Source organism: Sminthopsis crassicaudata, chromosome 1 (assembly GCF_048593235.1).
Source record: "Sminthopsis crassicaudata isolate SCR6 chromosome 1, ASM4859323v1, whole genome shotgun sequence".
NCBI classification, from domain to species: Eukaryota; Metazoa; Chordata; class Mammalia; order Dasyuromorphia; family Dasyuridae; genus Sminthopsis; species Sminthopsis crassicaudata.
This window is the reverse complement of record NC_133617.1, coordinates 647,186,414-647,201,890: the sequence shown is the minus strand read 5'-3', so window position 1 is coordinate 647,201,890 and position 15,477 is coordinate 647,186,414. Positions and strand designations below refer to the sequence as shown.

Here is a 15,477-nt window from a genome sequence, read left to right as displayed (position 1 = left end):
GATGATTAGTGGATGTTTCTTCTTTTCATTTTTGCCATCTGGTCCTAATTAATCTGAAGTGTTACATTTGTGATTTCTTGATACAGAGTTGCTGTTTTTAATTTTTTAATTAAATTTATTTAGTACCTTATTTTTATTAAACTTACTAAGTATTCTATTTTCCTCAATTACATATCACAATTTTTAACAATCTTTTTAAAAGTTTCAGTTCCAAATTCTCTTTCTCCCTCCCCAACCCTGCCATTGAAAAGGCCAAGTAATTCCATATAGGTTATATGTGTGCAGTCATCTAAGTTATTGTGGTGGTGGTGGTGGTGGTGTTTTAATCATGAACAGACCAAATGGGAAAGCCAGAAATGTTAGGATAAAACTAAAATTTTTTTTAAATGGAACAAAATATAAGATTTCTAATAAGAAAAATGACTTAAGAAACAGATCTAAGGAGAAAGAATTTAGATATTGCTTAACTCCCTGGAAATCATGACAACTTATACTGAAACAAGAAGAAAGTGGGGGTAAAGAGTGGTGTCAAAAAAATAAAAATAAAAAAAGAGAGAGCCGCTAGAAAAAAATTAATACAAGAGAAGAAAATTCATTAGAAAGCAAAAACAAGTGGGTAAGTAACGTGAAATTTACATGTATGTATATACACACAAACACATCCCCCCCCCCCTCTGCTGGGGTTAAGTGACTTGCCCAGGGTCACACAACTAGGAAGTGTTAAGTGTCTGAGACCAGATTTGAACTCGGGTCCTCCTGAATTCAAGGCTGGTGCTCTATCCACTTCAACAAACACATATTTTAAAAGAAGCAAAATGAAATGGAGCTCCATAGTTTTGTATATAATTGTTTTTGTGTTGTGCTATTTTCAACTAATTTTCAAAAAATAAGAACTCAAGGATCTTCACCATCCTGGTTTTCTCCTTTGGACACTTTCCTTATTTTCAATGCTCTTTTTAAACTTATGGTGCCCAGAACTGAACACTATACTCTGAATGTGGTCTCACTATATTGAAAAATGAAATAATTATTTTTTTAAACTGGGCTTCTAATAAGTCAGAAGAAAACATTAATAGTTGATATTTTTTACTGCAACATAATACTATTGAAATACTTCACTTTCAACAACTAATCTCTCTAAATTTGTTATTTTGTTATAGCTATCTGTTTCCAAATCTATGTTTAAGTTGACTTTTTAAACGTGTTTGACTCTATATTTGTCCCTATTAAATTTCATCTTATTAAAATCAGCCCCTAGTTCATATTTTAAAATAAATCTCTTAGGAATCCAGACCTAATGGTGGTAGTGCAGAATCAAAGGACATGCATGCATGATTTTTATAGTTCTTTGAGCATAGTTCCAAATTATTCTCCAGAATGGCTAGATCCATTCACAACTCTACCAACAGACCAATTAATGTCCCAGTTTTTCTGACATCTCTTTAACATTTATTTTCTTTTTCTCCTATTAAATAATCTCATAAATGTGAGGTGGTACCTCAGAGTTGTTTTAACCAAAATCAAAAAAAAAGTGATTTAGAACATTTTTTTCATTATAAATGCAGATGTCTTTGATTTTTTTGTCTGAAAACTGCCTGTTCATATCTTTGACCATTTATCAATTGGGAAATGACTTGCCTTTATAAATTTGGCTCAGTTTCTTAAACATTTGAAAAATGAACCCTTTATGACAGAGATTTGCTGTAAATCTCTCCTCCTGTATCCCAGTTTTCTTCTTTCCTTCTAATTTTGGTTGCATTTGTTTTGTTTGTGTAAAACCTTTTTTTTTCTCTGTACCTTATCATATACCTTTTTTTATTATAGTTTTTATTTACCAGATATATGCATGGGTACTTTTACAGCATTGACAATTGCCAAACCTTTTGTTCCAATTTTTCCCCTCCTTCCCCCCCCCAGATGGCAGGTTGACCAATACATGTTAAATATGTTTAAGTATAAATTAAGTACAATATATATATACTTGTCCAAACAGTTGTTTTGCTGCACAAAAAGAATAGGACTTTGAGACAATGTACAATTAGCCTGTGAAGGAAATCAAAAATGCAGGTGGACAAAAAAATAAAGGGATTAGGAATTTTATGTATTGGTTCATAGTCATCTCCCAGAGTTATTTCGCTGGGTGTGGCTGATTCAGTTCTTACTGCTCTACTGGAAATGATTTGGTTCATCTCATTGTTGAAAATGGCCACTTCCATCAGAATTGATCATCATATAGTATTGTTGTTGAAGTATACAATGATGATCTGGTCCTGTTCATTTCACTCAGCATCAGTTCATGTAAGTCTCTTCAGGTCTTTCTGAAATCATCCTGTTGGTCATTTCTTACAGAAAAATAATATTCCATAATATTCATATACACAATTTATTCAGCCATTCTCCAATTGATGGGCATTGTGCAAAACCTTTTAAATTTTATATAATCAAAACTATCCATTTTATATTTAAAATTATGTACATCACTTGTTTGTCCTAAATTCTTTAATTATCCAAGGAAATCTGTATCTAAATACTCCAAAACTCTAATTCTAGTGTTTCTATAATAGATATTTCAAAAAGAAGTCAGGAATTTTTCTTCCAAGTATCTTACAAAATGTAATCTAGGACAACTGAAGTAAAATATTTAGATTTATCTTAAGAGATTTTTAGACAATTCCAATAGTGATTAATGATTCATTCTTTCAGTGGAAATAACATGCTCCCCCTGTTTGAGGTAAATGATCTTTCACAGGCATACCATTTGGATGCCAAGAAGAGGTAATTTATCTCAAATGGGCAAACACTTTAATGAAAGTAAATAAGGTTGCCACCTGTCCAGTATTTACACAGAAAACCTGGAAACTGGGGTCTCTGTTCTACACCAAGAGATAAATCTTCACACTTCAGAAATGCAGCAATGACAGTTGTCCTATATTTATTTTTAATTCTTGAATTTACTATTCACACTACCAAGTGAATGGTAAGCTGTGGGTGCTCAGTCTTCCACCACTTAGCATCTGAATTCTTTGGAAATCATGGTAGTTTCATAAGTTGCTCTGGGGAATTGAATTATATTTAACAAACAGAAAGAATCCAATAAGAGTTAAGGTTCTTTTCCTAAAGTCTAAAAATAAAACCATGTCTAGCATCAAACTATTTACCTGGAAGTCTTAATTTAATCTCACATTTCATTTTCAATAAATAGTTTTGACTTGTTATTCAAATTCCTTTATCTGATCACAACTTTTTTTTAATCATTCCATATTTCACCCTTGTATCAATTAACCCTAATATTCATTTTCCCACTGACTACAAATCCCTCTGCCCATCAGTTCTTTCCTAGACCATCACATCTGCAGTAGATACACTCTTATCCATTCCTAATCTCTATACTTTGGTGAAACCAATCAACTTAATGCCATGCTCTGCACTCCAGGTCATAGCTCTTTTATCCTGCTAGAAATCTTGCATTGCCACACTTCTATTTTGGATTACTTGTCACCTTTCTTCCTACTCAAATGCTGCTGGAGTTAACTGAAGTAAATTACAAAGCTGCACTGACTAGATTCACTACAAATGTCTTATATATTCTCAACTAGAACTTCACTGTAACCAGACCATCTTGTTACACTTTTAATTCATTATCCCACCATTGTGGCAATTCCAAAATTTTTCCTCCCTTCTCAAATCTATAATGACACTTCCTCAACCTACTGTATTCACCTGAGGATCAGGCCTATAAAATAATTCAGGACATTTGCAGAAAGCTCTTTCCCTTTTTCTTTATCTCATAGCTCTCAGACATCTTTCTCCATTATCTCTTCCTTTACTTCTGTCACACATAAAGTCACTCTTCCTTGTCAAAATAAACCCTTCTACATTCACAAGTGGTCCCATTCCATCATATCTCCACTCTCTAATTCTCAATTTAATTCCCAAATTGGCTACTTCCCTGCTGCCACCAATAAACATGTTCATCTCCCCAATTCTCAAAAAAACAAAAACAAAAACAAAATCCTATAACCTGATTGTATCACCTAAGATTTTCCTCTATTTCTCAGCTAAACACCTTGTGAAACCCATTAAAACTTGGCACTTGCAACACTCTCCCACTTGATTTTAAACCCTCTGTAACCTTATCTTTAGAATAAAAGTGCTCATTCCAAAGTAACAAATGGTTTGTTAGCTGCCAAACTACTGACCTTTTCTCTATCTACATTCTTTTTTAACTTTTATGGAACTAATCTACTACTTGATACTTTCTTCATTCTAGATTTCCTTGACATTGTTCTTTCCTGATTCTTCTCTTAAATGTCTGACTTTCTTATGCAGGGTCAACATGCTGTGATCCCTCAAGATTCTGTCCTGTGCCTTCTCCTCTTCGCTATAAAGATTTAATTACCAAATCTATGATGAAGATTTCCAGATATATATAATCAATAAAAAAAAAAGAGTACAGTTTAAAGTCATGAAAGATTAATCAATTGCCCATTAGACATCAGAAACTGGATGTCTCATATAGACAACACAAATTCAATTTGTCTAAAACAGAAATCACTATCTTTCCCCAAAAATATTCTTTTTAGATCTTCCCAATTACTCTGAAGGACACAGTATGCTCTCTAGAGAGTCAGCCTCATAATCTTTGTGCCATCCTCAAGTCCTCACTTAAGACTTACCCCAAATGTTTAATCTATTACCATGTATTGTTATTTCTACTTTCTTAACACATTTATTCTCTACTCAACTTCTTAATGCTCAGACACACACCACCCTGATGATCCTTATTACTTTATGAGTAACTACCAAAGTCTTCTGGTTGATCTCTCTGGCTCCATGTCACATAAATATATATATATATATATATATATATATATATATATATATATATATATATATAGCCTACCTACTATCCCACCCACTGACCTAGCCAACCACTTCAAACTCCAGAGGTTCTCTATTATTTGCAGATCAAATATAAGTATTGTACTTAACTTCTAAAGCCTTTCATACCTAACTCCTCCCTAAATTTCTGATCTTATACTTATTTCCCCTTATCTTATACTTGATTCCCTTCCATGTAATTTTTTGATGATTCTCAAGCATAAGCCTCTATCTCCCAAATCGGTGACTTTTCTCTGGCAGCTCCCCATGCTAAGAATGGTCTCCCTCCTCACATTCAACTTCTGGCAACTCTGGCTTTCTTCAAAACTCAGTTCAGGGGGCAGCTAGGTGGCGCCGTGGATAGAGCACCAGCCTTGAATTCAGGAGGATTGGAGTTCAAATCTGGTCTCAGACATGTAACACTTCCTAGCTGTGTGACCCTGGGCAAGTCACTTAACCCCAGCCTCAGGGAAAAAAGAAAAAAAAGAAAGAAAAAAAAAAAAACTCAGTTCAAATATTATCTTGCCCAGAATGACTTTGTCTATCCATATACAGTCTTCTTTTGCAGTGTATATTATCTTGTACATACAATTTTTTGCATGTTGGCTCACTCATTAGAATGTGAACTTTAGGGTAAACCATGTTTCTGATTAAAATGATATTCTATCACTTAACATACTGCCTAATGCATAATAATCACTTAATAAATGTTTGTACTGAAAAGTATGACTGCAAACATGAAACCAGACATAAAATAGAACAGACTTTAATGGGATGAGTACTAAATAAAAAGCCGCAAAACTGCTCAGATATTGGATCTACCAACTAACTTCAATATTGGGAATTAATAATTAAATAAGAAGTAGCTACTTGACTGATGTCAAGTATGTATTAACATAAATAGATGCTATGAATTCAGCAAGACTGAAGATAGAGTCAGGGAAAGTTCATGAAGAAAAAAAGTCTTCACTTCCTATACTTATATCAATATGTTAATAGCAAATTATTCTTTTCTATTCATTATAGTCTTCAAGGTTCCTTATATGCCCATAGTTTGTTAAGCTTTGTACAAGTTACTCCATGTGTATTTAAGTTATAAAAGTGATTTTCCTTGAAGCTTCTAATAAATTGATTCCCTCCAACTTTATTAGTTTGAAATACTGAGATTTCCCAGTAAATGTGACTATTAATTATTAAAATTATCCTGAAAATACATTTTGTCTCATATTTTTCACATTATGAGTACCTGAGTCTAGACTTCTAATTTCAAGAAAAACAGCCAAGTCATCCCAACTTTATTCTGGCCCTATAATTTATATCTACTCCGGTAAACACTCCTATCAGTATTTTCACCTGTAAATAGGAGTTAAAAAAAAAAACCCATAAACCAACATATATTTCTAAGAAAATAAAATATGATGATTAAGTAGTCTGAGCTTTGATCAAATGCCCTTCCAATTAAAAAAATTATAGCTTCAAAAGTAATAAGGTTTATTATTTATATATACTTTTCTCTAACAAGGTAAAATTGTATCACAAATATCATCTTCTTAGATTTCATAGTAGTTTTTTGAGGAGAAAAAAAATCAATAATAAATATAATTAGTTATCATATTATTAGTGGGAATACTATAGTTATAGTCAATATACAGGCCTTTTTTCATAGTTTTATTACATAATTTTACCCTGGAGGCAGAAATTGGCTTCAAACAAATTAAAGCTTCCTATATGTAACCTATCTACCACATAAAAGCTTGAACATATTTACCTTCAGAGTAACCCAAATGTACTTATCATCAAAATAGTACAAATTCCTTTAAGAAATCAATTTTATTGATTTATAATTCAATGGGTCTTTTTAAATTTAACTAAATTCAATGAATTTAGTATTATTTTGTGTAAAATGTACCACCTCCATAAAGTGTATAGATAATTAACCCTTTTAACTACCTCACAAATTAAAAAATGAAAAAAATACATCACTCAAGTACCAACTCAAGTATTAAAAAGCAGCTCATTGGACAACAAAGTATTTTAGCCCTTTCATAGTGATACAAATAGCCTATACTCATTTTGAAGCATATGCCTAAGTAAAAAAAAATTCACTATAAATGTCTATGTAAGGAATAGTTATAAAGTAATAAATTTTATGTCTTTAAGAATACCAAAATGTATATATTATAATGAGCTTTGTTGCTTAAAAATATCAAATATGGTACATAGTGCAGACTTTTCACATAGATATCACATAAAAAACAATTTCAGAACTATTACTTTGGAAACATCTTCATAGATGTGTGTGTAAGAGTAGTCATAATATAGAAGCATATTATATATATGTAACCTACATATTCACAGTACATATAATCTACATATTACCCATGTAGATGTATAGCATGCACACACTGAAAAAGAAAGACAATAATGACTGTCTTTTTAAAGGACCATATGCTATTTCTTAAAAATTATTACTTGCTAAGTAATAAACTACCATCCTCTAAAAATTAGGACTAGGAACAAATTAAATGTCTTAGTAGATTATGGAAGGGAGAAAAATCATCAGTAAAAATGCCATATTTAATGTTCTTAGTAAGTTTTTTTTTTTTTTAAGATATACATATATATCTTCAAATACTGCAAATAACAAATGAAAATAAATTATTTGGGGAGGTAAACAAAAATATAAAGTAAACACAAAAAAAGATGAAGACAAATATGGAGAAACCCAAAAACTTCTAAAATTAAAATAACAAAATCAATAACCATAGACTTTGGATTTAGAATGTATTTTATACACTTAACTACAAATAACTGTTAACTGCTGATTGAAGTTGATTTGTCAGTTAATGAAAATGAGCAGCAGTCTACTTTGATTCTACTTAAAATTATAAATTCAAGTAAAAACACATTGCTGAAATTTTTTAAATAACTAGCTATTGATAAATTAACACTCTTCTAAATATTAGAGCTATGAGAAAAAATGCAGGAAAAGAAAACATAGTAGAAGTAAATACTGACAAATGTATGTAAAGATGCATGAGAAGCAAGCTGATGAAAGAGTTAAATCAATTTTTTAAAATCTTTTCCATTAGGAAAATCAAGTATTGTAGGAAAACAGACTAAGACTGATTTGATTTAATTTAATCAATATTTAATTGAATTAAATAATACCAGGTTGAATTCATATTTAATTTCCTATAAAAATAAACAAGTTGGTATTTTGTAGCCATCAGTTAATTTACACATAGTTAGACAAACATATTTACATATTTCCTAACTAAAGCAACAAATTGCAATTTACAACAAAGTATTTTTGGTCATTTTCATTTAAAAAGATTTTTTTCTAGGAAATGAAAATTATTACCTGTTTTACAAACCACTTCCTGCAATTCAGCCATAGAATTGATTACTGCAGCAAGAAGTTCAGAACTAGTAAGCCAACTAACTGCTTGAAGACAACGCATCTGCTCTGTTCGGTGTCCTAGGGTGAATAGAAAACCAAAGTGAAATGTCATAAAATATGATAAAATTCACATTTAAATATAATAGTGGTGTTCAGCTATTTTAGAAATAAACTAAAGTAAAATATACATATAATTTTTTCCAAGTGTTTAATGTTCTTCCAGGAAATTTTAGATGTTGGTACCAATTATTTATGCCTTTAATATTAAATAAGGCCAAAAAAGGTGAGTGTGAATAAAGAAGAAAAGGTTCTTAGCACTTAAAAGGTTTCTTAAAAGTTGGAGGAGGAAGAGAGATGAGTGGGTTTTTTGTTGTTGTTGTTGTTCTAAAAATACCTTCAAATAGACTTTTCCAAGTCAAGATGACTTTTCAAGTAGTTTTTACTCTAATGAACATAATTAGACATTTTACACATTCGTTTCTTTGGCTTTCTTAAATTCACTGAAATTACTATGTAAAATGTATAATTACCATAAATGGAGAAGTTTTGCAAATTTTTTATCACTTCGTTTTCCAGTGAATATGTGACTCAAATGTATAAATGATAAAAATGTTTAATGTACTATGAAGAGCAAATACTACTTAGTCAACATTTTTTCCTGTTCATATACAAGAAATAAGATACATATATACATGCCATATATATTTTTCTATTCTTGTATATTTCAAAATAGTTTTCATGAAATTGTTAGGAATATTCATAAATTATATTTAACTTACAGGTAAAGGGAAAGGGATAGGAATAGTTATCTTACTTGTCAAATTATGGTTCTCTTTGAGTTCTCCTGTACATACTAAGATTCCTATGCCTTCTTTGAAGCTTTCCATCCATGTAAAAAGAGAGCCACACTTTTGGCCAAGAATCTGAAATCTTTTTGCTGCCAAAACAGCAATAACACCTTTCCGGAATACACATATTAATCCTTTGAAATGTTTTTTCTTTAACTTGGCTTCATTTTGCTTCTTTTCTTCCACATCAGACAAAGCCTGAACCAGAGTTCTAATTTCCTGTTTGAGTATGTCATACGTGTTAACCTGATCCTGAAGAAAGTCTCTTTGTGTTGACAAGGCACATGATCGACTATATAAAGGATATAAAGCACCAGACATTAATGCACAGGCTGCCAGTAGGGATGAATGTTCCTTTTGAGTCTCAGTTAAAATATTTTTACACTGTGAATTTTCTAGAATCAACTGTTCATTAGATTTTTCCATAAGGGTTGATTTTTCCACATTTTTTTCAGCAATTTCTTGATATTTCTATAAAAATAAAAAAAATTTCATGAAAATACACTATAAGATCAAAAAATACATAGTTATTCAATTCCTGTTATATATAAAATATATTTTTGCCAGCCATATATATATGTATGTATATTTGTATATATATGTATATATATATATATACACACACAGAGATATATACAGAGATATATATGTACATATATAGAGAGATAGTATAGTGCCTATATATATGAGAAACACAAAAGGGAAACAATTTTTCCTTTATACACTTTGATTTTAAAGTCCCCTAACTAAAAAAAAAAAAAAACTCCACATAAAGTTGGACATTAGAATTGTAAAGTACTCTTATGAATCTTCTAGATGTATACATTCACTTAGCATCACAATAAAAAGTCAAAAGACCACTGAATATGTTCAGAAAACTTAAGTCCAGGTACCAGATCTCTGCCTCATTCTTATCTATAAATAATATTTATGAGAATAATAATATTTTCACTATCAACCTCACAAGGTTATTCTTATGGAATTGCTATACCAACTTCAACTATTATATGAATGAGTTCCTGTTATTTTGAAAAGAACATTTTTGTTTTAATGAATAATGTCACCAATTCTCTTATACCTCACTACTTAGCATTCCTACTTCAAATAGGATCTATGTTTCCTGCAATGGCTTTCTCACACAAAAGACATTTCATTCAGGTCAGAACAAAACAAAAAAATCACATTTTCAAATCATTTAGTAACTGGATCCTTGTCCCTTGCTGGCACAGAAACAGGACAGACCCTGGGCTTCTCTATACCAGATGAACTAACAGCCTGCTCATTCATTCTTTTGATTATATTCTTACTCACTTGGGGCAGGATGCAAAGTGAATAGAGAAGATAACAGGGAAAAAGGACAAGAAAGACAATTTGAAGTTCCCCAGCATACCAAAAACAAAGAAGTGTTTTATAACAAATGCCTTGTCATTCTTCTTCTAGACCAAAGCATTAAAATCCTCCAAACTTTTCTCAATTGAACTGAAAAGAAATCTGAAATATAAGAACTACCTTTTAATTATTTGCATTTTACCCCCATTTCTTAGAAGTTTTTGGCCTAAGAATCAAGAAACTACTGAAGAGAAACAAATACTATTAGATTTAGATTTCAATTTATTTTTCTGCTGAGTAATGTGTAATTCTAGCTGAACTTCAGATCTCTAAGAAAATCGAACAATACTTTCAGATAGCAATATTTTAGTTATCTTATTGATGTGAATATTCCCTCCAACAGTTCAAGATTTCAAGCCATCCATCACTTCTCATACACTGAAATTTTTGTTCATCGATACTTAGATAATCCACTGAAGATCCAAAGAAATCCTTCTTCTATTCCTTTGTATACTGGGCAGTTTTTAATGCAACACTTGGGCTGTCTATCTCATTCTAATTGTATGACCAACACCTTTCCTTTTCCAACACATTTCTACAGTAATATCTTTTAAAATACACTATCAACTACTTGTAACCAGTATGGATCTCGTCATAGTCCTTTAGTTTTTGATACCTTTCATTTACTGGGGATTAAATAGTCTAAGATTTGTACCATACAGCAACACTAGAACAATATTCTTGTTAAAAATGGATCTTTACATCAAGAAGCAGTTTGTGATTGTGAGAATTTCCCAAATGCAATTTAGCTTGCATTCTTACTCCTTTTTCAACTATGAGTCAAACTCAATGTTTATCTTCAGAGTCTATCCAAGCTATATACATTGATGTACTAACTCAGTGAACTAGATATAGGTGGATATATGACATAGTCTTCACTAAAATATATTTTTTTAATCCACTGAAGACAATTTGAGTAATTCTGAGCATCTATAATGCCATGATCCTATAATCTCATTTTAAAAGGCCCTATAATATTTAGGTATAATATTTTTAGCATATCATCTGTAAAGATGAGTATCTGGAGAATCGCATTGTAAAAAAAGAATTCCTCATTCAACTAGCCATTTTAGAAGACATTCTCCATGACAGCAACAAGTACCTCTTGTGAGCATCTCCCTTTTCTATTTCCACTTGACAGTAAAAAGCCAGAAGTTATTTAATAGCATTTTATCTGTGATTATATATCATTGAGTCTCATATAATTTTAACATATTCATGAAAGACCCTCAAATCTTAAACAAACAAAGAAATGTAGCAGTCAAGTATAAGACCATGTGAGAATGCAAATTCATTTAGGAAACACTATGGAGAAAGATGTTTGGAGACTACAAGTAGTATTGCCTCATAAAAATGAAAAGCAATGAAGCAAAAACAAGGCAATATTAAACCATATGTTTTCAAGAGTAGATAATGACAGAAGGAAAACAGACAGTAAAATGGACCAGATATGTCTATGCTTTTACATCTTCAGTAAACTGCATACCAATACCTCAGGTTCTGATGTGTCACACATTAAAAAAAAAAAAAAAAAAAGTTGAAATACCACATAAAAAGTAACAAAGACTGCTAAAAAATAAACCATAAAGATAACCGTAATAAAGACAACAATCATGAAAGTATCACTGGATTGCTTTCCTACAAGATACTTTGAGGGAAGAAAAATATTTCAAAAGAAAACTCATAAATAATATTATTTCTCTTAACTACAATTATAAGAACATCAAACTATCAATCCTTATTTTTTTCTTTCTCATACTTATGAAAATGATCTACATATATATCAAGGGCTTCCTTGATGAAAATATGAGAGGAAAAAACAGGCTTTCACAAATCATTCTCTAAAGAATGCACGTTAATGTCACACATTTGACTTTGCTCGCTGATTACAAAATGAAATTTGATTCTGTATAGCAAAATTAAAAGTTATAATGCAACAAGGAAAATCTCAAAACATAATGAAAATTGGCAGAGGTTGCACTGGACTGACTTAAATTATCATACAGGCTAGCCCTCTAACTTGTCACTTATGCCAAAAAAGGGAAGGGGGGAATTAGAACGATGTTAGTGAATTCAGTCATATTAAAAGCCCAAATCCTCTGCCAAACTAATTCTAGAAGTCCAGTTAGGATAAACAAAAAACTAGAGAAAACCTGAGAGAATAAAATGGACAGATTGGCAGCAGCTGGATAAGGGAACATAAAGGTGAACTCTTAATTGCTTTGCAGTCAACCCCCTACTTATATATTCAGAGATTAATTACGTCTCAAGCAGAAATCTTTTCAACAAACAATACCCTTAAAACATACACATATATACACATACCAACAAAAATACTCTATTCTATAATTATAGACTGGTTGGTTTTCTTTCCATGTAATTTATAGAATTCATGTCACAAATTATGAAGTATGATATTTAATAACATATTTTAGTCCATATTTTTGTGTATATAAACATATATTTATGTGTTATCTCTCATGCTTCCTTCATTTGAATTTTGATCTTATTTTGTTCAGCCTAATTATTTTTCTTGTAGTACAAAGCATAGTGCACTCTTTTTAAAATATCTCTATTTTATTAGCATTCTTTTTTTTTTTAATTTTAAAGCCAAATTCTCTCCCTTTAAAACCCTTCCATACTCACTGAAAAGGCAATTGATATCAATTTCACATGTGATTTCATGCAAAACATTTTCATATTGGTCTCTACTAGAAAATTTTTCATGTTGTTCAATCATTTTTCAGTAGTGTCTAACTCTTTTTGATCCCTTTTGGAGTTTTCTTGTAATAGTTACTGGAGAGGTTTGACATTTCCTTTTCCAACTCATTTTACAAATGAGGAATCTGAGGCACAAACAGGGTTATGTGACTTGCCCAAGATCACACAGCTAGTAAGCTTCTTAGATTAGATTTGAATTCACAAAGATGAGTCTTCCAGACTTCAGGCCCACCATCCTATCCACTGTGCCATCCAGCTGCCTCTTAAGTTCTCTCTCAAGAGATAGATAGGTTTGGGTTTTTTTGTTTTTTTTTTTTATCATGAGTCCTTTGGAATAACCTTAGATCATTATACTGATTAGAGTAGCCAAGTCATTTATAGTTCACCATCACTACAACATTACTGTTATTATGTAATTCTCATTGATAATATATTCCAAATAAGTCACCTTTGAAATGTCTCTCAATATAAATAACTTAACCTGTTCTGATACTAGCACCCTCTAGTGCTAGCCAAAATTCATCTAAACAAATAGACCTATTGCTAACAGAAGATTTTGCTAATTTCTCTGAAAATTAAGCCTAACCTCTTTTTTTTTAAACACAAGTCATCACAATCTATTGCCAAAGGTTAAGTATACCAAAATTATGTTTATGTATTTCATAAAAAGTATTCATTGTTTATAATATAAAAAAATCTGAAAATACTAACAAAATTAATTTTTGGATTAAGAGGATTAAAGATTAAGAGCAAATCTATGTGGGAAAAGTCCAAAAAATGTAAGAACCTATTAATGATTGTGTAACTATTAAAGAAACTGCCAGAAAACACCATAACATATATATTACCTTTATTAATTTTTGGTCAGTCAAAAGTAATCAATAAATATTTATTAAGTAACATGTGCCAGGAACTACAGTGAGTGCTAAGTATAAAAAGAAGTAAAACTCAGTCTCTGCCCTCAAGATGGTCACAATCCAATGGGGAAGAGAACAAGGAAGATACGAAATAATTGAAAGGGGGAAAGCCCTAGAATTGAGAAGACAGGAAAGGCTTTCTATAAAAAAAGACTACCTGAAAGTTATGATCTAGATACTATATTACAAGAAATTATTATGGAAAATTGCTCTTAAGTTTGAAAACAAGAAAGTAAAGTAGAAATGGTAAAACCTACCATTCACCACCTGAAATAGATCTCAGGAGGAAAAGTTACAGGAATGTCGTAGCCAAGTTTCAAAACTCCAAGGTTAAGGAGAAAGTAAAGAAAACAATAATAAACACTTTAGCAATTGCAGAAAGCTAGTCAGAATTTCACAAGCCCTAACAGCTTCTACACTAAAAAACCATATTTCGAAGAGCAAAAGAAATGGAGCTGCATCCAAATATAATTTAACATAACTTACATATTTATATGTGTATACATATAGAAACCCATGCCTATTTTTGTCTAACAGTAGCCATCTCTAGAGAGGATATTATATATTTGTTGTCTATCTGGAGGAAAAAGGAAGTTGAACATGACAGAATTGCACTTTCATGTGCAATCATCTTTTTTATTATACTGTATCATATAAATACTTGTTTGGTTCCTAGAATTGAAAATAAAATAATTTTTAAAATGGAAAAAATGGAAAGCCAAGAGGCAAGGATAAGGAAGGAGAGCTTTACAGGTATGAGGGGCAGCCAAAGAAAAAGATTAGACCTGAGAAGGAGATTATTTTGTTCATAGAACAGCAAGGAGGCCAGTGTTACTGGACTGAAGAGTACGTGGCCTGAGTAAAGTATAAGAAGACTGTAAAGGTAGGAGGGGGTCTAGAATATGAAGGGCTTTTTATGCCAAACCAAGTATTTTACATTTGACTTAGAGGAAACAGGGTGCCAGTAGAATTCCCGGAGGAAGAAGCTGACATGACTAAACCAGTGCTTTAGGAAAATCATATTGGTGACTAAATGAAGGATGAATTGCAGTGAGGAGAAATTTGACCAAGCACCAAGCTATTGAAATAGTCCAGATATAAAATAAGGGCTTGTACCACAATGGTGACAATGTCAGAAGAGAGAATGGGACATATCCGAGAGATGTTGCAAAGGTGAAATTATAGCCTTGGAAAAGAGAGGAATTTATAACCAAACAAGAAATAGAGAAACAGTACAAAATGCAAAATGGATAATTTTGATTATATTAAATTTAAAAGTTTTTGCACAAATTAACAAGTTTTTGTAGCCAAGATTAGA

At 31.3% G+C, this 15,477-nt stretch overlaps 1 protein-coding gene across 6 annotated transcripts in view; it reads right to left on the bottom strand.

The window, feature by feature from the left end:
* Positions 1-15,477, bottom strand: part of CCDC171 (coiled-coil domain containing 171) — a 507,402-nt gene that overhangs the window by 242,426 nt on the left and 249,499 nt on the right. For all 6 annotated transcript variants that reach the window (XM_074282935.1, XM_074282936.1, XM_074282937.1 and 3 more), the window contains 2 exons: positions 9,099-9,603; positions 8,246-8,362 (listed from right to left, as the gene is read on the bottom strand). In XM_074282935.1, coding sequence (XP_074139036.1) covers positions 8,246-8,362; positions 9,099-9,603 — 622 coding nt within the window. The remainder of the gene's footprint in view (positions 1-8,245; positions 8,363-9,098; positions 9,604-15,477) is intronic.